At 35.2% G+C, this 25,129-nt stretch overlaps 2 protein-coding genes and 1 long non-coding RNA gene across 12 annotated transcripts in view; 2 read left to right on the forward strand and 1 right to left on the reverse strand.

Annotated features, from left to right (window-relative positions):
• The window catches only part of KIF18A (kinesin family member 18A), a 43,083-nt gene extending 22,288 nt beyond the window's left edge, over positions 1-20,795 (reverse strand). The window contains exons 1-10 of one of the 3 annotated variants that reach the window (XM_046941560.1): positions 20,392-20,734; positions 19,732-20,125; positions 18,920-19,077; positions 17,729-17,833; positions 16,483-16,593; positions 12,118-12,315; positions 8,751-8,927; positions 7,921-7,995; positions 7,558-7,667; positions 1,569-1,731 (exon numbers count right to left, since the gene is read on the reverse strand). In XM_046941560.1, the coding sequence (XP_046797516.1) occupies positions 1,569-1,731; positions 7,558-7,667; positions 7,921-7,995; positions 8,751-8,927; positions 12,118-12,315; positions 16,483-16,593; positions 17,729-17,833; positions 18,920-19,077; positions 19,732-20,059 (1,425 nt within the window). In that variant the 5' untranslated portion in view covers positions 20,060-20,125; positions 20,392-20,734. Of the gene's footprint in view, positions 1-1,568; positions 1,732-7,557; positions 7,668-7,920; positions 7,996-8,750; positions 8,928-12,117; positions 12,316-16,482; positions 16,594-17,728; positions 17,834-18,919; positions 19,078-19,731; positions 20,126-20,391 lie in introns of all 3 variants that reach the window. The other 2 variants (NM_001199426.3, NM_001398091.1) reach the window with 2 other exon arrangements.
• Positions 750-18,838, forward strand: LOC121110840. Its single transcript, XR_005860158.1, has 4 exons — positions 750-922; positions 15,135-15,339; positions 16,430-16,613; positions 18,632-18,838. It is a non-coding gene; the product is annotated as an uncharacterized LOC121110840 (long non-coding RNA).
• Positions 20,796-20,805: 10 nt separating the features above from the next.
• The window catches only part of METTL15P1 (methyltransferase like 15 pseudogene 1), a 115,960-nt gene continuing 111,636 nt past the window's right edge, over positions 20,806-25,129 (forward strand). For 2 of the 8 annotated variants that reach the window (XM_025150640.3, XM_046941559.1), the window contains exons 1-2: positions 20,806-20,841; positions 22,061-22,337. In XM_025150640.3, the coding sequence (XP_025006408.1) occupies positions 22,062-22,337 (276 nt within the window). In that variant the 5' untranslated portion in view covers positions 20,806-20,841; position 22,061. Of the gene's footprint in view, positions 21,447-22,060; positions 22,338-25,129 lie in introns of those variants that run through there. The other 6 variants (NM_001397411.1, NM_001199422.2, XM_025150639.3 and 3 more) reach the window with 5 other exon arrangements.

Raw genomic sequence — 25,129 nt, forward strand, 5'->3', positions numbered from 1 at the left:
GGATGATCATTCAGGATTAACCAAATTTCTACTAACTGAACTGTTGTGAAAAGTTTGTTACAGAAAAAGCATTTGCAACAGCAGAGATTAAGGGAACAAGCTCAAATAATTTCAAGCAGCAGCAAAAAAAATTATTATTTTGAATATGTTTTCAAATAGAGGTTTTTCAAGTACAGGTAAGAAAACATGCTTTACATTAACTTGTCTAAAATGATTATATGCAGTTACTGAGCACAAACAACTAAATGGAAAATGTATCCAACTTTAGAAGACTCTTCCTTAAAAATTATTATTTCAGAAATACAATTGCAGCCTTACAGTGCATTTCAGAGAGAAGGCCGAGAGACTGTAAAATCTGTAGAAAATACTTAGAAGAACAGAAGCATTGTAGTGTGCAAGCAATCACTCAAATATCTGGATTCCAAATTAAAATCCAATTTGTTCCAAAGTAGTCTCATTTAATTTTACCATTATTATGACCTACTTTTGTTAGTAACTTTGGCATTATACTTACAGAACAAGTGATGTTTGACTTAGTCACATCTGTACATTATCTAATGGCAAAAACAACACTGGAGCATTTGAATGCAGTACTGCTAAGATCCAACAAAGAAGTTCAGTCAGCTCTTAAGAAATATTTATATGAAATTGTGCATGAACACACAACCCTCATTATGAATATACAACTGTGCCCCATTGGACAAAAGCATTACTTCAGAGTTCCTATGACATGAAAGAATTCTAGAATGTGTTAGTCACTTGAAACATCTTAATGACAACCAAAAACTTGTGACATGTTTTTCCATTTGGACCAAACGTCTTGTGAATTACTGAAAAAAAATAGTAACTTAGGAAATTATCATCTTCAGCTCAACACAGACTGTAACCGTTACTAAGCAAAATCAGTCTTGCTCTCAGTTTTGTAAGTACATAAAGCATTTATTTAAGCCAAATTGTAGCAGAAAAATTAAAATACTAGATATTACCTTGATCTTCTAGAAGGAAGTAAGCATTCTGTGCAACATCAACTGTTAATACTTAGCCTCAAACTCCTGAATTAAATTTCAAGGCAATTAAATGTGATTTTGGCTCATGTGAGTTTGCCCATAAGCAGCTATTCAGAGATCTTTCTGGTGACTACTGGAAACAGTAATAACCTGTCTTATTTAGCACAATGTCAGTGTTTTTCCTTATGAATAGGGTTGGTAATGACACATGGATTTCTCAGCTTCATAACAGCTTCTACTGCTGTACCATCCATACATTATCACACTGTTTTTAGACAAGCTCACAATGAGTCTCCCAGGGCATTAAGTAACTATGACACTCCCACCTGCAGAAGGTTAAGCTGAAAAAAGTTTTCACAATTAGCAGTAATAAGCAGAAACACACACAGTTTATGTGACATGGAGAAAAAAGTCTGACTGGAATTAAAATAACATTTTCTGTATTAACGTTAGAAATATTATCTGAGTGTTAATCAGAGTGTTCCATATCCACAGTATAAATAAACAATTAGCAAGCACTTCGTTAAGTTACATAAACACCTAAGGATTTAGACAACTCACCTTCTCTACTCTTTCTTCAGAGCACATCAGTTTAATTTGTTCATGATACTGTTTCTGGTAATAAGTCTTCAGTGTACTGACTTTCAGCTGCATTTCCAGCTTTAGGTATTCTTCTCTGATTTCCTCACGGTTTGCAAACACGTTTTTAAGAATTTCTTTGTATCTATTACAAGCGAAGTATCACAATAAAGATAAGTGAGTGAGCTACTAATATTTCTTCTTATATATATATTTGTTTAAAGAAAGGCCATCTTTTACTTTGGGAAAGTCTCCAATTCTAGCTATTATAATAAATATAATAAAAAATAAGAGAAAAAAGTAAAATCTACTAAAGATGAGTACTAAGGAGTTTCAGTGCACCACTAATGGCTCAAACTCAAAAAGGAATGCAAAACTTTCAAGCTGTCACTAACATTAAGCGTTATATTTATGAAGATAACTCTGGGATTCAAAACAAAGACATCTAAAAACCCTTCACAGAAATCTTTGCTCTATATTCAAAAGATTCTCAATATCTATGTTCTCTGCCTTGTGTAGCAATTTATTGTATATAATCAAACTACTGTTCCCATAGACACACACAGTCTCCTTCAAAAGAAGGAACATGCTAACTATCTCTCAAGAAAAGGAAAAACACACAGAAGTCCACATTTGCTCACTTTTGCTGAAATTCTGTTGTACATTTTTAATCACAGACACTGTAAATCAGAATGTGTCATACTTTAACACTGATCAGGCTAATAGGGAAAATAGAGTGATACAAGATACTTAGAGGTTACTCCAACTAGATTGATGTTTAAATGGTGGCAAAAATCTGCTTATCCCTGGTCTGCAATGCAAATTAGAGTAACAAGCACAAGGAGAAAGCCTAGAAAAATTACCACGCTGCAATATAAGTTTCTGTGGTGGTACTTTCTCCCTTCGCTCCCAAATACTGCAAGTGCAGTCCAGAATGGCCAAAAAGACACTACATGCGTCAATCATGACACCAAAATAATTCTCACGTAAGATGAGACAGTTTAACATGCAAGTATTCTAAAGATGGGCAAAATTAGATTGTTATACACTGTTTATTACTGAGCATCATGAAATGCTGTACAGTTACTATAAAATTGAGCATAGGCTGAAGTAGAGAACAAGCTGAAGAGACATTCTTGCCATATAGTTAACTTTAGTCAATGCATTTCAGAAGTAGCAATTTCATAATCTGAAGTCTGAACAACCCAAAGCATTTTGTTCTATTGTTTTATTACTTGCATTTTAATAACAGAATAACTCTTTTCTACTGTTTCAGAAATTCAGGAGTCTTGCCCAAAGTTCTCCAGACAGTGAGATTGTATTGATATAAAAATCTGTACAGATACACAGTGAATTTAGAAACATTTCTTTAAGGAATAAGATATTCTACTGCAGAAAATGACTGCTTTTACTTTACACTATCTACGCAAACAGTCACCCTATGAGTAAATGTTTGCACAAGTGGCTGAAATTTTTTTTTTGCCTCCATAGTATCCATAGAAACATAGTCCCTCCCACCTGCTTTGAAAATACAGCAGTAGAGAAGTGATGGCAAATTCTCTTCATTTTAACCACAGTAAAAATCTGCAAAGTTTAAGTGAAGCTGCAGGATAGCATCTCCTCCTGTACTCTGTAATTATTAGGAACTATTACCAGCAACTACCAGTAAATGAACTTTTTGTGTAGTTAAAAAAAAATAATCAGTGTCCCAGCTACAGCATCAAGTAGGGAAGCCTTTGCAAAACTCCTGCTTTGAGATGGATTTCTCAATAAGCATACTTTTCTATGAAGTAATCTTCCCTAATCTTCACTTAAAAATGTTACAAGTGAACCTTGCATATGCTTACAGGTATGTTTATCTCTGGACTGCCTAGTTTCAGAGCTCACAGACCTCCGTATGGGTGGCAATACCAAAGCCAGTGCCCACTGTCTGTATCAATAGTCTGCCGAACTTTCAAGTCTTCAGCCATCATGTCTCCTAGCTTTAGTCAACAGAAAGCACAGGAATGACCTCTAGGTTTGCAGGAGCAAGCAGAGTAATCAAGTGAACCTCTTACAGATCACACTGGAAGATGTCATAGAACAGCAACTAAACAATATACCATGGTTAAAGCTTTCTACTCTGTGCCAAACAGAAGGGAGAAAGTAGGGAGTACTGACAGAACCTGCACATCTGCATGGAAGAACTGATCATTCACATCAGGAGTAGAATCAGTGTGAAAAGATCCTCACACGAGGAAAAAGAAAATGCTAAATCTACTTTATCACTCATTTCTACAGAGAAGGGGGATAGACTTATCCATAGAGATGCACATATTTCAGAACATAAAAAAATAATTCTCTTACCAACAAGTCATGGCATAGAATATATCTGGCAAATGAAGAAACATCTTACAGACCTTGCCTTTGGAAGTTGAATTAAACCTGAAGTCTTACGGTTCAAAAAAAAAAAAAAAAAACCCCAAATAAACAAAACAAAAAACACCAAAACAGGAAAACTGGCCAAAGTATAAACATCACTTTGAAAATGTGATAATGTACATAACACAATGTAAATAACCAAAAAGAGGTTTACTGAAACCTTTGAACCAGTTGAACTGATCTCAGCCGTACAGCGTTTTGTCCAAAAAAGAACTGATGCAAAACAAATTTCTCTGGCACTTAGAGGAAAACTGACTTCAACCCCCTCCTGTTCCAGTCTGAATTACTAGAACCTGAATAGTTATAAAAATGCTATCTTAAAACTATTTTGGTTATTTGAACATTAACTTCATTTGGCTTAGCCTCAAAATCCTCATCATGTGATACTATTACTTAGTATGATTTAATAAAATTTTTCAAATACCCTCAATTTAAGGATATGTGAATTGATGTAGCCATAGCAGTCAAAACCCTAATTTAGATAGGAGAGAAAAGAATATAGATAAACAAAGAATGTTCTTCATGGAACTGATGGTATATATGCCACAGCAGAGAAGTGATAATATTTAGACAGGACAAAGTAATCCATTAAATGACCTTTTAAAACTTACAGTTAAATAAGGAACTTGTCCAAACTGCTAACATTTTGCAGATAAGAATGACACTTTACCATCTCTTTCCAATAAAATATCAAACTTTTACTTTATGATGAATGAAGAGACAAGCAATGTCCAGTAATTAAAAGCATTCCCCCCTACACAGTTTCACAAGCACAGCTAAAGATACCTAACAGCTGTAATTTCTTTGGTTTTGATCCAGACATTTGATGGTAACAATACACCTCTAAACAATATATAACAACTTTCTTCTCCTTCAGTAGATAAAAAAAACCACATACACAATGAACCTTAACAAGCTTAAAGTTTAGCCAAACAAATTTAACAAAGATTACCTCCTTTCCTTGAAAAATCTCCAAGATCCTAATCTGTTGCAAAACAGTTAAGTCTGCCTAAGAGTACTGAAGATTTTATATTAGCTCAATTTCAATGAAATCTTGTTGGGTACTATTCTAGTAAACATTTGCTTTCTTGCAATAACCTCTAATTTGAAGAAATGGATTTTTACTTTTATCTCAGGAGGTTCTCCCAGATAGAAGACACATTCAAGAGGCCAGTGGAAGTGTTAACTGAACTAAGCAGGTGGATGAATATCAGAAATATATGATGAGATACAAAGGGAGAGAGCCAGTAAGCCAGTAAAACCAAAACCTAACCTTCTCATGGAATATACTGACTTGTGTTAACAAATACATACAAATATCTTAAGTATCTTAAGTATTCTCTTGAGTGAATGTCACACCAGAAAGATAGCTAGGAACAAGTCATCATGAAGGTTGAGAAATATAAAAGCAATAGGAACTAAAAAGCTTACTAATGTGACTGAGTTTCTATGTGAAAGAGTAACTCAAGTTCCTGCCATTCAAGTCTCACAGGAGGGGTACTACTGATGAAGTATTTGTCAGCCATAGCTGACATCTGCTGTCATTTATGTATTCTACATTGTCAGCCCACAAAAACAAACTGTTAAGTGACTTTGCTGAAATCCAGCATTCATACATCCTCACCCCAAAAGGTTACTGGTAAAACACTTAACCTGGCTGCAAGCAAAAACAACAGCATTAGAACTTACATGCAGGTTTGGAATTCTTTTAAATATGCAGGAGACTATCCATTTCCATTAAATAACATGTTTCTAGAATTAACAAACAGAGCCTTACAGAAACTCTACTATACCTCTCCCAGAAACATACTATCTCTACTACTCTAGACTTAACCAGTTTATTGATAATATATCTTAAAAGCTATGATATCTTACAAGAAAGAAAGTTATTTCCCCATTTTTTAGGTTATGATAATTAGTTTCACATTAACAAAAAAATAACAATTGTTCTCCCTTATTCAAGAACTGTCTAGTTTTCCAAGCCCTACAGAATGGGCTTGCATCACCCCACAGGACTATTCCATAGTTATCTATCAGGAAGCTTTTCTATTATGCTTTTTCCCTTTTTTGAAACATGTGGTATTATTTTATTACATAGCACTCAAATGCAACACTAATCTATAGTGTTACATTTATCATTCTTTTTCTGTCCTCAGCTTACTGTGCAGCCTACATATATTTAATAGTGGCTTGATTGATTCCTTCCCCACCTGATCCCTCCCTCCCCTTTTTCCCCCCCCCCTATTGATTATCTGGCTGGCAGTTATTAGTTATATCTTATTAGCAGACATAGTGATTTTTTCAATGTGAATAATAACCTTAGTGAACAACCCTAAGCCAGCTCAGTGCTACCCACACAGATACAAACAAGATCTGTCCTGAGTATTTTTATTTGTAAATATTTCACTAACATCATCTCATTTTTGTATAGTAGGACACTACCAGGTCTGCAAACATAATTTATATATATGTGCACACAAGTTCTAAAAAGTTCCATTTTAGCAAGACATCACTTGCAGGTGTCAGTCCTTCCACTAATACAAGAACAATAAAATAAGATCCAAAGCAAAGGCAAGTTAAAATAACTTCATAGTAATATTGCTAAGTATAGGCTCAAAATAAAGTAAGACTTGAGATAAAGTGAAATGTAAATTTTAATCTCAAAACTGAGGTTATAATATGGTAGTTAATACAGTACAGTTGTTTATACATCTGAGATTGAATTAAGTTGTTATTTTTCCATCAAAATCTTTAGGTTTTGGTACTCAGAATGAACTTGTTACTTCTGCAGAGTAGCAGGAGCTTTCTAGAACAACTGTCCTAAAAATCTTCTTGTATTATCAGTGGTAGAATTTCATATGCATGATTATACAGAAGAATACTGGTAGCTTTGGGACAAAAATAACCAACTTCTCAATGAAATAGTTTCATTTCAGTAACGAAGGTGAAGATAAGCTTAACAAATCCCATCACATAAGTATTTTAATAACCATACGCTTACTTCTCAAAGTTCATAACTTTAGACTCCATCTCCCATCACATATACAAATATTCTTGATACTAGTAGTTAAACAAAAATTTGATGGGAATCAATATAATCCACACCATAATATCTACAGGACAGAAGTACAGCATTGTCAGTAAATGCTTCACAAGAAAGTAGTTATAGATGTAAGACCTTCAACCATAGATCTAGATCATGATGTCAGTGAGTCATTTAGATTCCTGATGTTCAGACTACATGATTATCTTGCAGTATTTTGTTGAATAGTTGCCTAGTAAGTTAAAATACTTCCTCAAGTACACAGTGTTTGTTTCATTTTAAATCCACCTTTTCAGCTTTTCTGAACAGCAGTGACAGTACTGCACTACTCTATGTAAAACAATATTAGAAGTTACAAAACCAATACTAAAAGAGTAATTTCATTCTACAGATATAAATAATATATAATAGAATACAATATATAATATTGTTTTTTATTATATATTTATTATTTATAATCATGTGAACTCCAGTCTTGAAGAAAAAATCTTTATGTGATCAATTTACCTTTGTATTTCTGCTTGCTGATGGCTTGAAATTACAGAAGAATCCTGGCTTTGATGAATGCTTGCTTTCTTTTCTTCATATGTTCTCAATTTTTCCTTCAACATCATGATCTTAAACAAAAGAGGTACCTTTTAGCTGGATTTTTTCCCTCAATTTCTGAAACCATCTTCCTGTATATTTGTCTTAAAACACATTACAAATAGCACTAAGTGATACCCTTTTTTTTGAAAAAATGAACGTTTAAGTTTATACAGAAGTATTAGGACAATCTTTGCCCTATAGGTTCAATTACATTAATTTTTTTTTTAAATTCAAACTTATAACAATTATGTGTCAACATTTTAACAATAGATTACGACATACCTCTTTCTTCTGTTCATTGCAAATTTTAAGATATTGGCTTATATGGCTGTCCAAACTAACAACATTACTCTTCAACTGTTGAAGAAAGGAAACAAATTATAATTCATGAAGGAGATTTTTTTATTTTCCTGCATAAAAATAGACTGTTTAAATACTACATAATTACATTTGCACTATACTCTGAGGAAAGGGATGAATATATTTCCAGCTTGGCCACAAAAATGAGCTTTTTAGCTTTTGCAGTCATCTGCTGCATATACACAGCCATATAGTTTTCCTCAAAAGAGCAATTAAAAATTAAAAATAAAAAACTATGCAAAAAAAGGAAGTTATAGTAAAACCCCATAGTATGTAAAAGAAATTTTGATATCACAGTATGAAGGACTACAAAAAAAGTCAAAACAATCTAAATAGATACTACAGAGAAGACAGGAAGCCCGAATGGATTTCCACTTGTCAATATAATCTCATTCAGATTCTTAGCTCCAGCTGAATCCTGCTTGTGACAGAGCTGGACTGGCTCTAGCACAACTGTTCAGACACTTCTTTCATGTGCTTTACTGATCTCTGAAAATGTAATGGTAAGACACTGAAACTGATTGTGGATACAACCAGTTGAAGATTGTTTCTAAATCTGAGACTCACAAGACAAAATCTTTTCAGCTCACTCTCAGTAACAAACACCCAGATGAAGAAAGAAGAGGTAACAAAAGAATTTTCATGAAAAAAATGTAAGTAAATTGAAAATAATCTTCTGAAAGAAATAACCCTTATCTTAAGAAGATATTACTATACTTTGACATAAGATCAATAAATACCAATATACTCACAGAAGACTTAATATCCTTTGCTCGGTTTGCATATTTAAGAGTATTATATGTATCATCATAAAACATAAAAGATGGACTAACAGCAGCTATCATTATTGTTCGGCAATTTCCTCCAAGGGAATCTTTCAACAAACGAGTGAGCTTGCTGTTTCGATATGGAATATGCTGTTTCTTGCTCTATAAAGAAAACAACATTATGTATTAAGCAGCTGTATTTTAAATATGCTTGACTGTTTGCTTACCATTTCAGGAATACCACTAAAACATGAAAACAGACTTAGAATATTTCTTTTACATAAATCAACTTCCTCAAGATCATATTTACAACTAAAACTACCTGCTTTAAATCTCTTAGAATTGTTTAATACCTCTGTAGCAGAATTAATGGCCAGGTTACTTCCAATGTCTGCAACTAACATAAAAAGTAGGCTATGCTAAACCATTTCAGTTCAGAGTAATTGAGGTTGTGAAGTCCTTTTCAAGATCCCTCTGCTCAAAGTATTATCAGCTAAAGCAAGCTGCCAAAAACCATGTCCAGTTGAGTTTTTATTATCTGCAATGATATTGACTATACAATCTCTCCAGGCAGCTCAGCTGCTTGAGTTTGCTCAGTAAAGCTTCTTTCTTCATCACATTTACAGAGTCTCCATCTCATAGTACAAAAGCCACTAGTACCCCAATTCCATACTACATAGGTCAATGTAAATTACCTTATACAAAATGGTACAGGTTCTAAATTCTGCCTTTCACCCCAACAAGATGGTGGTGAAAGTCTGCAGCTTTGCCTGACAACATAAAAGAAAATAAAAGCTTTAATCATTTTCCCTATTTGAAAGGAGAAATTGCTAGCTGACCAAGAGGTGCAATGTACAGGTTTGAGTTTGGCAGAAATTCAAGATGTTTTGTCCCTCTCTCACACAACTGTTCACGCTATTCCCCTTGAGCTGCTGAGCCAGATCAAGAGAATAATTTACTGCCACAAACAAGGTAGGCGGAAGAGCACAAAAGACCAATCAAATCCATAATGTGCACCTTGTCTCTCCCTTCAAAATAAACACTGGCAAATAGAACCCAAAACAAAAATGGCATTTCCTGGTCTGAGAAACATGACCCTACTGCCAGCAAGGTAGAGAACATTAGTAGCTGAAGGCAGGAAAGCCTGATAGGGTTACCCCTTTGATTGGTCAGTTCAGATTTAACAACTTAGTACTGACTAGAATGGCATACTACCCTGCTCTTCAAACTTCTGCTAACAGTCCTCACATATTACTGAAACAGCAGACACTCAATAGGGTAAAAACAAAACCAAAAATAAAAAAACCACACACAAAAAAAACCAATAAACAAAAAACCCCAAAAACTTCATTAAAGAAGTAATTTGCAAGTAATTCTGAGCACAAAGTTGTATTTTTGGCAGCCATTCCAGAATAGGAAAGAAAGCTTTCCTGTATGTATGTATGTATGTGTATATATATACACACACACACACACACACACACACAGGAGAGAGAAAGGAGGCAGTTTATTTTCTTGAAAATATATAATATTGACTATGCAACAGATTTGTCCCCCATCCCTAGAAGCAATGAAGACACCCTGATTCTTGTTTTTTGTCCTGTGTGACTATAATGGAAAGAAAACTGAAGGGAAGTATTATAGTATCCACCTTAACTACATCCATTATAATTCAGCTGAAACTGTTATAATTACCTTAAAACTGTTTTATTAAATACCTATACTTTTTTTCTCCCGGACATTTGTACCAAACAGATAACATCTTACATATTGATTTTCTTCAACTTAAAGCAAGCATGCTCTACTTCACAGACCCCGCTCAACAAAATATTAAAATAGGGACAAAGCTTAAGAAAAAATAGTTTGTTGAAACAGGAAAATACATTGAAAAGATCAAAGGGAATACGAGGATTCTGACTGGCCTATTTGAAAGTCAGTTTATAGCCAGAAGATATAAAAGAAACAAAGATGAAAAAGAACATAGCATTCACTAGAAAAGTAAATACGGAAATGCAAGGCCCTCCCAGCTGTCACAAGAAATAAGTACACAGCAACATTCATAAGAGACTTAATGACAAGACAGGTTTGGACATATACAAGGGTAAAATGACAACACTGAAAAGGAGAGTATACTTTAAAGACAGATCAGAACATTAGCAGCAGTATTAAAACATACTTTAGGGAATCAATCTTGAGAAAAAACAGAGGGGAGAAATAGATTACAATAACCAAGTCAAGTATACAGAAAGACAAAAAATAAGTAATTACAGAAGAAACAGGAAAGCAAGCATATCCATGAAAGCTTTTCCTGATGCACAAAAAAGTGTCTTGTTGAAAAGCAGTTGACAAATAATTGTATTGTTTCAATCCTGCTTTTCAACATTTATTTGAAGTTCTCATGCTATTGACAGTACAACACACATATCAGATGATATCTATTTGTTTAACCACAAATTGAGGTGGAAAGAAAAGAAATAAGTTTCTCCAAAAATACATTACAGAAAGTCCTAAGTAGCTCTTGTTTTTTCTATGAAAGGATACTTCTGATTTTTCACTTTAAAAGTTGGAGATTAGTAAGGTGACTTCTGTGTACAAAACATACTGCTCTTTTACCAAATTAATAAAAAGAATCCTCAAATGAATCTCCATTATGTTCATGAACTGGTTAGAAAGTTATCCACTAATTTCTATTACTGTGCAAAATATGTTTTACAAAATGGAAAGAATTAGGAGGTAAGAAAAAAAAGAACAAGAAACAGTTCACATGCACATCATCAGGCCCAATGGACATATACATGGTTGATAATGGGCAGAATCCCCAACAGTTTTAACAGTTTAAAGCCTTAATATTTCTGCTCTGAGTTTAAGCAACACAGTATAGGACATTTTCATCCAATACTCTTTTTGTGAAGGAAAAATCCTAACCCTGTAGAGTTTAGCTAAATAAACCTTTGACTTAAGGCAATCCAATGGATGCTGGTTTCAATCATCAGTATAATCAGATATGAAATAAGGATACTTGAAACACATTGTTTCTCTTTCATATGGAAATTACTGTCAGTATCAAAGATCACGTGGCTAAAATGAATCTACATCAGATGATTCAGTAACTAAAAAGTTTATAAAAGAACCTCCTTCCTATCCCATCCCTCAGCAGAGTTTACAGAGGCTCTTATTCTTAAGAGAATGAAGACCCTACTACATACATTTTCTGATAGACTCCGTGGTGAAAGGTAATGAGGAAACTATGAAGATATAAGTGTCAAAAAGATGCAACACTTAATGATTATTATGTTTGAAAACATTTCCACATGACTAGAAGTTGAAGACAGCTTGGGAAGCCAGCACATACCTTTGGATCTGCCAAGGCATTAATGATATTTCCAAGAGCTAGCAGGGAGCGGTTAATATTTGCTCCTTCTCTAAAACGAGCCCCCTTAGCATTTGTGGCACTGGCGCGTTCAGATCCTGCGAGGTCAATGAGGGACATTTTGGCAATTCGAACATTTTGACTAATGCTGGCTATTTTGTCTTGTTGTCTTAAGTAAATCTACAAGGCAAAAAAAAAAAGAGTTAGTTAACTATCCAGTCTCTTATTACTCCAAGCGCTGAGTTAATTTTACAGTGCAACAACTATCATCAGAAATTCTCATTGGAATCCTTTTGCATTTTAAGTTAAACTGTTCCATACTCATCAACAGGCAGTTTGTCCTAATGGAACATAACTATTTCTGACACCTCAAATTCACCTGCTTCAGGTAGGATAAAAAGAAGTTGAGTATGGTTGTACTACTGTTTGGCTGGGGAGTAGTGAATTTTCTTTGTACAAGCTCATATGTTGGTGTCTTTCAGACTTAGGACAGTTGAACTGCAACAGCACTGATAACACAAATGTTTTCACTATTACTGAACAGTACTTACGAAGTATGAAAGCCTTTTCCATTTCTCAGTCAGCCCCTGCTCCACTCCAGCCAGACACCCTGAGTGGGCAAGAAGCTAGGAAGGGACACAACTCGGATAGCAGACCTCATCCAAATAGCAATATATTCCACGTAACATCTTACTCAGTGACAAAACTGGTTGCATTTTTCTACAGCGCTAACTTTTTCTGTCCTCTTTAAACTGCCTTTATTTCGAGCCACATGGTTTCCCCACTGACCCCTTTTTGCCCTTCATATTTCCTGCCATATTGCACTGTAGGGCAGTAAGCAAGCCTATACTAAATATAAGTATTTCTGCATCAAACAATACAACCAAGACACATTGTACTATTTTAGTAGGATCAATATACATCAAGAGAGAAAAGGTATTTCTCTGTATTTATCATTACCAAGGAGCTATCCCAGGCTGGTAACACTACCAAAATCCAGTTAACAACCATTAGTAAACTATAAAAAGGTGAAGTGACAGCCAAATCATGTTCTATGACTTAAGCTTTTATAAAAAAGATATAGGAAATGCCCCAAAGCACAATCCTTCCCATTTCTTCATTCATCAACAGAGCCCTTTCAATGTTCTGTAAATAAAGGAAAGAGCAGCAAACTGACATAAGCAGTTACTTACAGTACTAGCTGACTAGTTTTTAATTATTTCTTAGAGATGCCAGTGCTGCTAACGAGGGCCCTAAGTAGACAGAACATCTAAAATCCCCCTTTAAGAAGTGTATGGCTGTGAATTTACTTAGCTTAAACCAATACTCATTAGTTTAAGTATGAAACTTCCAGTTACATTGGATCAATGTAGTTTGCAACAGCATTATTCCATTTAAAGTGTCACATGCAGATACAGTATTTACATCAAACAATTTATTTTTATTATTTCACACACACTCTTTTGTACAAATTACATATTCCTCCTCACAACCTCAAGTATCAAGTCACTTCTGTGAAAAAGGCTTGGCACCCATTCATTGTTAAATAGACTACAAATCCAGTGCTGCAATGTCTTACTTTTTCCTATGAAAACAAACATTAGTAGATACTTAAATCAGTCAAGATACCCAATTATCTAACAAAACAAAGAATGACTTCTAACAGTAAGCTAAAAGCTCTCCTAGTAAGGAATTATATATCTTTATTGATAACTAGCAAAATTTCAGGATTATCTCATTACAGAAAAGAAGCATATTAGGAATACTACAAAGAACACACACACACACAAAATGTTGCTATCTACAGTAATCTATTGACACCATCCTTGAATAGAATCCAACTGTTTTTGTGAAAGAATTGTGCCTTTGATGAAATGCCAGTTACACTGCTGAACATGCTCCTAGAGCCGTGATACGGCAATGTCAAGTCTTCAAATTGAGATGTTTTACTTTGTGAGGAAGTCAGACTATCCAGACATTTAACCATGAATATTAAGTTCCATCAAGCATGCTATCTAGCTAACTGCAGTGGCTTATGGGGACTAAGACACAACCAGTGCATTTTATGCTACCATGGCTACTCTGCCAGCCACTACTACCACCAGGACTAAGGTTAAAAAAAAAAAACACAACAAAAGAGGATGAACCCACAGAGATTAGTTCAAAAATAAATCTGTCCCTTTTCTCAAGTTCAAAGAAATACTATACTAGTTTTAGAAGTCATAAGAAAACTATGAGCAATAACAATCTTGCAAATGGATCTGGAGAATAATCATTCAGGGATTAATATATGTGAGCTGCAAAAGCTTACACTACCTCTTATTTTTTCCCAAGTCAAATGCTTTCTTTAGAAGTATTTTGTAAACAATCCTTTCAGTGTTAGTTGTACTCTTTGATGCATCATACCACTTTAGAGTATATTCATATACGTATAAAGTGAAAACTACTTGAAAACACCCAAATGGTACCTACAGAAATCAATGACCATGGTGCTTTTGTTTAATACATCACAAACAAGGAACATCCTAAATTCCTTTTTATGTACACATTCACAGAAACAGAATTGTTTGTTCCTACACCATTTAGATTCAGTAGGATCTTTCATTATGTTTTTACTTTATTGTCAGTTAACAACCCATTCACCCTCAAGCACTTTTGTTCGGATCTGTTCTCTAAGGAGAAATAGTTTGCAACAGTGCATTTAAAGAAAGATCAAGTCTGCTCATAGTATGTTTCTTTTGGTCATACATTCAATAAAATTGCAGTAAAATACAAACATACTCATTCTGTCAATACAATTTATTTCATTTGGTGCTTAAGCAATTTTTGCTAATGAGTAAATATACCTACACTGAGATCAATTTGCCAGAGTAAACAAAGAATACAGGCTGGAGATGAACTCTCCAGCATCCCTATTCACTTAATTGCTTGCCTTCCTGTTAAAAATACCACTAGACTGCAACAGCTACCTAATTTACTTAATTGCTTGCCATTTTCAGAAATGAACTGAGATGAATGCAATGCCAGGTGAAACAAATCTGAACTTTCTGCTGTCAAGTAAAGGAAAGGATATCACACTCCATCCTCAAGTAAACAAGGAAATCAGCTGTTTGTGCTCTGACCTCAATCTGTGGCACCGCACTTTGTGCCTTATTAAAGATGGCACACATAAATGACCATGCAGCAATCAAACCACCCAATTTGGTAAGAATTCATTGCTTTGAATTTATGACCACAGACAAGTACTCTGAGGAAATAAGAAAGGACAATTTCAAACAGAAGCCTAAGGTATAGGAAAACCAACACTTTTAGTGAGGGAATTTTGCTGTTAGGTACATCAGAAATATGTAAATATGTAAAATGTTTACTGTCTTATTTATTGTCAATGATAATGACTGAAATTTAGATCTGAGTACTTATTTTACAGCTATTTGTATTTGCATCATCTAAATGATAATATCAAGTTTTGACTATCATTATTAAGCATGGCCTCAGTTCACAGGTACAGTTAACAACTGCCTAACAGTTACATAATAATAGAGCTGTAATGCAAGGACAAGAGCTCAAGTTGCTTTGTAATATTTTGCAACCCAGAATAGCAACATATAAATAACAGAAGATAATGTGATTTGCCATAGGCAGTAGCCAACGTAAAGAAGCTTTAGCTAACAGGACTCATTTTTAAATAATTTTTTGTTCCAGTTTGTATTCAAGAGCAGTTGGAAGGACATTGTAATAGTCTGCAAACAGCAATAATCTTTGGAGAACTCTTAAATACTAGCACATTTGTACAATGTATGTAACAACCTTGTCTACAGAAACAAGAAATATGCATTTCATTTTCATGGTTCAAGCACGTATCTTCTGCTTAAATACTAGTTTGTTAAAACTGGCTATACACTAAAATACTAAGAAATCCTGAATCAATGCAAAACCAAATAACAAAAGTAGTATTTGAAATGTTCAGTTTATGGACAAAAATAGTGACATTCTGTAAAATATTTTTTCTACAAAAATGCTGAGCAGTGTTAGAGCAGCATAAAAGCAGAAAGCATTAAAAGGCCTTCCAAAGTGTAAATCTACAATATCGAAGCATATTCTTAACTCAAAACCAGTTTTAGAGAAAAGATATTTTTAAGGACTACAGTTGGAATTAGAAAGCTTTTCCTCATTTTTACTTACAATTCTATTCAGTATGAATAGTGAACTGGAACACTTTTAGCACTGTGTGCTAAAGCTGAGGTTTGAGATATATATACGTATATTTAAAAGATTCCATTGTTTTCAAATTCAGGTAACAAGTAAAACTTACATAAATACTGGTGTACACCTGCTATATCATCTTACCTGGAAGACTGCATGGGAACGAGAAGAGGAGGCATTCACGTCTGTGGGATGTTGTGTTCTATTTTTATTTCCATAATCCAACATTTGAAGGATTTCCTCTGCTGATTTTGGCTTTAAAAGTAGAGTACGGGGTAAGTACACTTTTTTCAACCCTCTTTCTCATTAGCTGAACAGGATTTTACAGTGATTCTAATATATATAAATATATATTAAAATGGTTAAAATATATAAAAATCAACATTTACCTTAAAAGAAAACCAAGGTACTTAGAAATAGTTACTAGAAGTTGCTGTTTTGGAATTGAGGCCCTTCAAATACTCTCAGCTAAAAGCATTAAAGCATGAAAAGCAAGTACTTAATAGCTTCAGGAAGTGAAAATGCTTCTTTCTGAAAGCCAAAAACAAGAACAAACAAAGAAGAAAAACCAAACCACCAAAAAACCCCTTAAATCTGCAAGAACTATCCACAGTTAGAAAGAAGTCCTAAGAATGCCTTAATTAATCTTTGTTGTATTAATGCTTCAAACATTAATAGTACTGTTTTTGTCCAAGACTCAAGCTTAGGAAAACAAGGCCTGTAAAGGATGAACCAAACTAATGTGACTCCTTCCTTCACTGTTTCATGCACATAGAAGCTGGAAACTACATAGCATTTAACAGGCTCCAAAATTCTGTAGGAAGAAAAAGGTTAGGACCACAACATTAATTATCAGACTGGCAAATGAGGTTGTGTTAACGACTTTGAAACTGCTGTACTTGTCTGGAAACAGCACTGTTTTTTTTAGTGTCTGTATTAAAAACAAACAAACAGAAAAACCCAAGTTCTAGGCACAAGATTTGCAGAAGCATTGAACACTCTTCTGTATTAGTATTGAATAGTATTGAAATTGAATAGTATTGAAAACAGTGAAGTCCTTTAAGAAATACTAAGATAAGTCAAAACAACAAGCTTTCCACAACCTGAAGATAAGCATCAAACCAGCAGTGTCTGTTTGATAATAAAGACAAATTTTTATCCATTTCTACTTAAGAACACCAGTAGCTTTTTCAGAACATGTATTAATTATTTATTAGGTTTGCAGGTTACTATGTTACTAGAGATTATTGCAAAAAAAAACAAAACAAAACAAAAAAAAACAACCCACAAGGAAATTCTTAAGTTGCAAGCAACTTCCACTGTGCAATCACAACTTAATTTGACCTCAAATATTGTGGGGCCTCCTGAGTTTCAGTATTTATTTACATACCTGATGTAATGTTAACCCTTGAACCACCACCCCTTTCTGGGCATCTTCCCGAACAGCTAGTGGTCCTGAGTTTACCAGAAGATCACGGATCTGTTCATTGTACACCTTTGAAAAGGAATTTAAAACCTGTTTAGAAAAGTTACCCTATCATACTTGACAGGATTGGATTTGAATGGCAATCTCATTTTTTAATATTATTTTAAGATACAGTGACATTCATTCTGTAGAATTTTTGCTCAAGAGCTTTCCAAAACTGATCTTGAGAAATTTTCTTCAGTTTTCATGAATCTTTTTCCAGCCATTCAAGTTAGAGTCATTTGCTCTTGATAAATAATATTTATTTTATAACAGTAGTTACTGTTTTTGCAAAAGTGAACACAAACTTTTGCAGCAACTGCCAACGCAAAGCATTAGCATATACTTCATAACCCATACTTTAGAAAGACTTAATTCAAAAGCATTCATGTTAAATTTCTTAATTACCTTAAATCTTTGTCTGCAGAAACAATTGAAATAGCTTAATTCCTCTTTTTTACTCTCCTCCCATAACACTGATTACTCTATTACCTCACTATGACTTAGTGGGGGCTAAAATATAACAGCAATTTTACTATTGCTTTGCAGCAATGCCAAGATAGGTACTAGTAAGAACAGAAATGTGATGCCAAAATGATAGAGAGGAGAGGCTGGCAGCAAAGACCAAAATAATTTTTTGTAGTGACTAAACAGTACCATAGCAGCCCTCACTGAAGCTTTTTTTTTTTTTTAACCTGGGATACAGTAAAACTGGACTGAATATTATTAGAAAGGTATTAACCATCTTTTAGTTGTGCAATTTCACAGTGTTTACAGGAAATTACTGCTAACATCCCTGACAAAGTATTTTCTTGTACCCATTAACAGATGTTCAAGGGAACATAACTAATCTTCAAGACAGGCATCATTAGAATGTGAAATGAATGTGTTAGAAACAATTGGCCTTTTTGGAAAGATACAAGACAGTAACAGGTATCTATTAGTAACATCAAATTTGTTGAGCAATTATTCAGTTCCAATCCCATCACGGAACATTTCATAATGTCCCAAAACAGTTCATAATGGGTAGGAGGACAGAGGGAATAAAAAGTTTAACTTGATTTATAAAAATATGCCTTCTTAAAAGCAGCATACTAAATCCAGGGGCTGGCTTACCTCTAAATAAGACACAGCAACATTGCATATTTTTTCTTCTTTTATTTGATCCATGCAATTATAAAGTGCCATCATGGTTAAATACATCACTCCAGGATCTTCAGGGGAACCTAACATTGTATGAGTCTTTCCAGCTCCTGTTGCACCATATGCTAGCACTGCATTAAGAAAAAAACCCAAAAACATACACTTTGTATCAGTAAGCTAAACAAGAACAAACTTCAAATGGACATTCATGTCCCCTTTCATATTGTACCACTGTTTTCATAAACTACTTAACTTTCTTACCTAGTCTTCATTTTCTACAACTTTAATGAGAAAGCTATTTCAAAAGTCATGTGTATTTTCAAGTTTTTAATTCAAAGTTATAAGCAATTTCAGTGAAAAATATTATTTCCTTACTCTCCTAACCCTAAACTATCAACTTACTGCAGATATGTATGGCTCTTCCTCACAGTATTCTATTGGGCAGTTAAAAACAAGCTCTCGAAAAGTTAAGTTGACAAAACTGGTTAGTACACTCAACGAAGCTACCTCTAGCTGACTAACTCTTCCTTGAATGCTCTTCATAAGTACATGTATTTCAGACCAAGTTCTGAAGCCTGTTACAACCGTATCACAAACTCTTCTTCAAAACACGTCACAGCTAGTCTACTTTCCATATACAATGAGTAAGATGGTCATAACTATAAATTATAACTAATTATTCAAATGTAGGTCCCTAAGACCACTGCAGCAGCCAGATACAAAGGTAGATCTTCCAAAGAATTTAGTAAAACTTTTGAATGAAAAGAGGTATATATCAAAGTTACCTGTGCAGTTATATCCATTTAGGAAGCCATCAAGTACACTTTTGGTTGTATGCTCAAAAACTTCCAATTGGGTTGAAGTTTCAGCAAAAACAGCATCAAAAACAAATTTAAGATCTTTCTTTGTTCTTTTATTAATATCCCTGTGGGTCAGTTTCTTTCCATGAAAAAAGCTAAACTCTTCTTCTTTTGGATCAAAGACTAATATATGCTGGTCAACAACATGAACAACTTTAGCAAAGTTGCCATCTTTTTCCTTTTGAGTTTCTGGACGGACACGGACAACCACTTTCATGTGGCTACAGACATCATCTTCTTTAGCAGTGGACATAACAACACTCTTTTCTCTCCCTTCTTTGCTTCCAAGGTTCCTTCTGACAAAGCAGCTGAATCTTCCCTGCAAACAACAACAGAAGTAAAAGGTCTTATACCTGAAACGTAACCTTCCCATTTGTTTGCAACTTAAGTTAGTTCAAACTTTAGGGTTTAACTACACGCCTGTGCTAGCTCTACCCCATGCTCAGTCAGCTGTAAGAACCATCACAAAGCACTGAGAAGCACCATTAACTGGCCTGAAAACATGACCTAACCGTGCACAGCTTTAAGGAAGTTAAGCAGTCCTTCCCCAGTAAGTCAGAACCTGATTTCTTCAATTACACCTACCGATCGACCTATAGTTTTCCTTTACTTCAGAGCAGACTCGTACAGCAGGTCTCAGCTATTTACTGACCACAGCAGGCAGCTCTCTCGTCTTGCAGGAGCGTTCAGGGCTGCCTCTGGATTATAGGCCTCACAACACAGCACGTAGATTTAAATAATAAAAAAAAAACCGCTCAGAGACCAGCGAAGGGCCGTCTCCAGGCCTCGCTCTTCACCCCAGAAGGAGCAGAGATGCCCCGGGGCCGACCGCCAAGCACAGATCACGGGCAACACCGCACGGTAAGCCCCCAAGCCCTGCTCACCATGCCGCTAGGGCCGCCACTCACCTCAGCGCCACTGCCGAGCCAACCGCCGCCTAGCCCGGCCGCCGAATTCAAACAACAGCGGCCACCCCCCCTCGCCTCCTCATTGGCCGCCGCTTCCGTGATGTAATCAAGGCGACGGCGCGAGGGGGTAAGTGAGATGCGACGGGTGCCTGTGTCGCGCGCGCGGGGCAAGTGGTTTCTAGAGTGTGGCGTGTTGTGTAGGGCCGTCTCGTGGGGCCGTGGTGAGGGGCCGTGAGCGGAGAGCACTGAGAGCCGCCGTCCTTGGGGCCTGCTCGGTAGTTATGAGCATTGATAAGGTCCTCCTTCAGTCTTCTCTAGTCTCAACAGCCCCAGCTTTGTCAGCCTTTCCACGTAAGAGTGATGCTGCAGGCCCCTAATCATCTCTGTAGCCTTCTGCTGTAGCCTGCGACCTTAAACTCATAAAAAATTTACTCAGTTGAATAGATAAGTGATTGTGAGCTGTGCTCTGGGTAGGAAAGATACCTCCTGGGGTCACAGAGCAAGGCAGTGTGAGTTAGTTATTACTGATCTTCATCTCACCCCTATATTAGCTTCTCTAGAGGTGTTGGGATTTGTTGCAAGGGACTTGAAGTTGTCTGTTCAAGGTTATAGGCTGATAAGTGCTTACAAATGCAATGGTATAAAAGTAGGATAGCCTTTATTCAAAGGGTGTTTTGCCAAAGTATGCAGTCTTTTTGTGTTAAGAGAGTATGACATACGATACAACAGAAGGTATGAGCTCATAAAAATGCAAATAAAGTCTTACTTATGTTAACCTTCAACTTTTTTTTTTTTTTTTAATGTGCATTAAATTATTCTGTTATAGTATTTACCCCGTGTGGATTGTAACACTAATTATAACTGCGTTATAAACCCAGTGGCACAATTTGATTTGTCTTTTCCCATTTCAAATAGAAATGCAGGAAACTTGGCAGCCTTGGCTGCCATTCAGAGCAAGTGTCTTGTTGTGCATGGCAGAATGTAGGGGAACAATATGAAAGCTGAGCCACTGTTCTGGTTGTTCTCAAGTGTGGTTAGTCATTTAATGGGGGCTTCTCAAGATGTATGAACACTGATAAGAGTCCTAGCAACTTAAGGAAATGAAGGTATTCCTTGTGAAAATAAAGCTCTATTTCCTTGGATGTGATTGATTATTAGATGGCCTTCAAATTTCTGAAAAGAAGTTAAATTATCAGTGTCTTTTTGCCGAGATGGCATTTCTGTAAAGCCTCCTATCTTGTGAAATGTAATGCTTATAGCATTTGCACTTCTTGTGGTTTTTTTTTCCTCAAATGCTTAATGTTTTAAATATTTGTCAAAGTAATTCCCAACTTCTGTTTTTCTAGGATGATCAACTCCAAAATGTTGTCTCAGTGTCTGTGCCAAGTTAACAAATGTCTGCTGCACAACTTAAAACTGAATCCAATCAAATTAGCTGCTTTATCCAGAAGGATCCATTCTTCAGTAAAACAGCTTTCTGAATATGAGTTAACAGAGCAAACTACACAGAAGAGTGAAACTAAAAAGTTGCCTGATAGTACAGAAAACAAAAACTTTGGAAGATTGCATGTACCAGTGATGATGGAGGAGGTTGTTAGTTGTTTATCCCCCCAGTCAGGCCAGGTGAGTTGAATAATTGGTTAACACCTATTATTTACTGTCTATCCAGCAGAAACATTTTTGCCGTGTGATCTTGTACATTTGTAGGGTGTTAGGTAGTGTAAATTGCTAACAGTAGCAGGGAGTTCTTATGTGTGGTTATGTCATCAATTTGTGAAGAGCTCTCTTCCTTTTGTGTAAGAGTTAGTAAGTATATAGGTTAAAAAAAATCATTGTAGAATCAGTTATTTTAGAAAAGACCTTCATGATCATCAAATCATGACCTACTCAGTAGCTTGACCTACTGAGTCCAATCACTAATCTGTGTCCCTCAGTGCCATGTCTGTGTGTGTCAAGTACCTTAGGGCTGGGGACTCCACCGTGTGTCTGAGCAGCCTGTTCCATTGCTTGAGGGACGTCTGAAGAAAATCTTTCCTATGTATTCAGTCTAAACCTCCTCATTGCTATTCACACTGTTTCATTTCAGTGGTTTTGAGGTACTATGTTTCCTTAGGATGCCCTTATACTGCATGGAGTGGTGTAGAGGTGCTATAGTTCTAAAGGCAATGTGTAGCACCAGAAACAGTGTTGTATCAATACAAGACAAGTGTTGCAAGCTGTGTAGTTTGGTCAAGGTACTGTGAAAAGATTCCTTCTGGTATCTGGATTTGCTCAGATCTGTCTATACTGTAGCGTTGGTATGTCTACACTACACAGGTTATATGCAGTTTAGGTATACTGTTTCACACTCTCTTTACAAAACTGAAGTGATGAAATTGTTTGCATCTGGGAGATCTTATATATGATACTAAGTTGAAAGAATTTCATGCGCAACTTAAATGGTTAAGTGGTTTTCACCTGTCAGATGTTTTTGTCTGCAAATCGAGTGCTTTTTATGTTAGCTTCATACAGGCTTACTATACTAGGTTGATCGATGGTAAGTTTTAATTAAAACAATGAAATTGTACGTGAAGTACTATGTTCAAAATGAGCAGCTATTTATATATACTTGAAATGCTGTCAACTGACAGTGCAAAGGGATGTATCAAGTTTGAGATGGATTTGGGGAGATCAAAATGATGTAGTCTAGTTTTATTGTATTGCCTTATGAGAATGTCCTTAATTTGGAAGTCACTGTATTATTTAAATTTTTTGAAAGCCAGTGAGAATCAGAGTAGCCATAATTATTGTAACTCTTTTTTGTTGAAAATATCTAAATAATGAAATACATATCAAACTTTAAGTTTCATTTGCATTTCAGAACTATCATGACATTTTTGCACAAGGGGTGAAAGTATAAATTGTGACACTGTATGTAAAGGTTTTTTTTTTTTTTTCAGTTGTATAAATTTGTACTTACTTAAGAATTTAGTGGGGGGGACTGTTTATTAAAGTTTGGTTGTTGATATGTAAAACCTTTTCGGCCGGAACTTGCAAAAGAAACTATTCTTGATTCTAAATTGTGGAGAATAATTCTGGTCTCTGAAGGCTTTTTAAGGATTCAAATATTTATGAATGTAAAGCAGCATATTATTGGAGGGGGATTTTTTTCACATCCATGTAGATTGTTTTGCAGAGATTCTTGTACTAGTGGTCAACCACTAATGTCAGACATAAAAGAGTGAGTGTCATCTTGATCAGAAGCATTTATAATGTGTGTATACTATTCAACATAACTGAAAACATAGGTGTCTTTTTTTTTTTTTTTTAGAGACAGTAAATCATGTATTTTCAGCACTTCACAAAGATTGAAGTTTTAAAAATAAGTGAGCTGAAGGGTGTGGTGCGTCAACCAAGTTTTGTTAGTGTAAGCATCATCAGTGAAATTTTGAACTAAAATTGAACCTGCTTTTCTTTGTATGGTACAGTTTCTGTTGAAATGGCTATAGAACTAGGAAGGCCACGTTTTTTTTTTTTTTTTTTTTAATTATTTTTGGGAGCAGGGAACATAAATTCTCATCTTGGATTTCGTTTTTTCTACCTTCTCTTCTGTATACACAAAGGTTTCCTTTACTCAGTTTTAATACAGTCATGTTCCTTGTTATTAAATAAAATAACAAGGGGGCCTTTATTTCTTCTAGTGTCCCAAGACAATGAATTGCCAATATATAGAAAATCCAGCTAGAAAGACAACTTTCTATTATTTTGGTCAGTGAATGAGGTTGCTAAGAACATAAATATTACTTTAAGAGTGAGTCACAGCTGAGAACAAGGTGTTAGTACCCTCCCACTGAATATTTCTGTTGATTGACATCTCTGTGGAATCTGTCAGGGGTATAAGCAATAATAGTTCCACTTATCTTTGAGTATCCTTTTATTGCTTTTAGAATCTATTTCTATAAAGTCCCTTTGGTAGTCCTTTCTTGAAAACACATTGTACAAATTAGTTTTTACTGATCTCCTTTACTTTTCCTCAATGAAAATTCTGTTGCAGTAAATCCACACACCAGTAATTTCCCCTTTAAGTTTACTGTATTGACTAAACCACATTTTAGCTACCTTGAACTGCTAGTGTTCCTTACACATACTCAACTTCTGTTTTTGCAGTTCTTGAAGCAGTTAGTTTTCCTTCTTCTGTTGAGCTTTAAAAGTAGTGAAAGAACCAAGCATACCTTTTCAAAATGAATGTCTTTAGACATCCCCAAGCATGTTTTTCCTCATTTTCACTCTAATATTTCTTTATTTTTTTCCTTTATGTCAGTCACTTGCCTTTTTGCTAGTCTCTTTTGTGTTATGCAGTGATACAAAAAATAATTTCACCAGCACTGAGTTCTATGAAACTTTGAAATTTTAATTGTTCCCATGAGGATTTTCTA

This window comes from Gallus gallus, chromosome 5 (assembly GCF_016699485.2).
Source record: "Gallus gallus isolate bGalGal1 chromosome 5, bGalGal1.mat.broiler.GRCg7b, whole genome shotgun sequence".
NCBI lineage: Eukaryota > Metazoa > Chordata > Aves > Galliformes > Phasianidae > Gallus > Gallus gallus.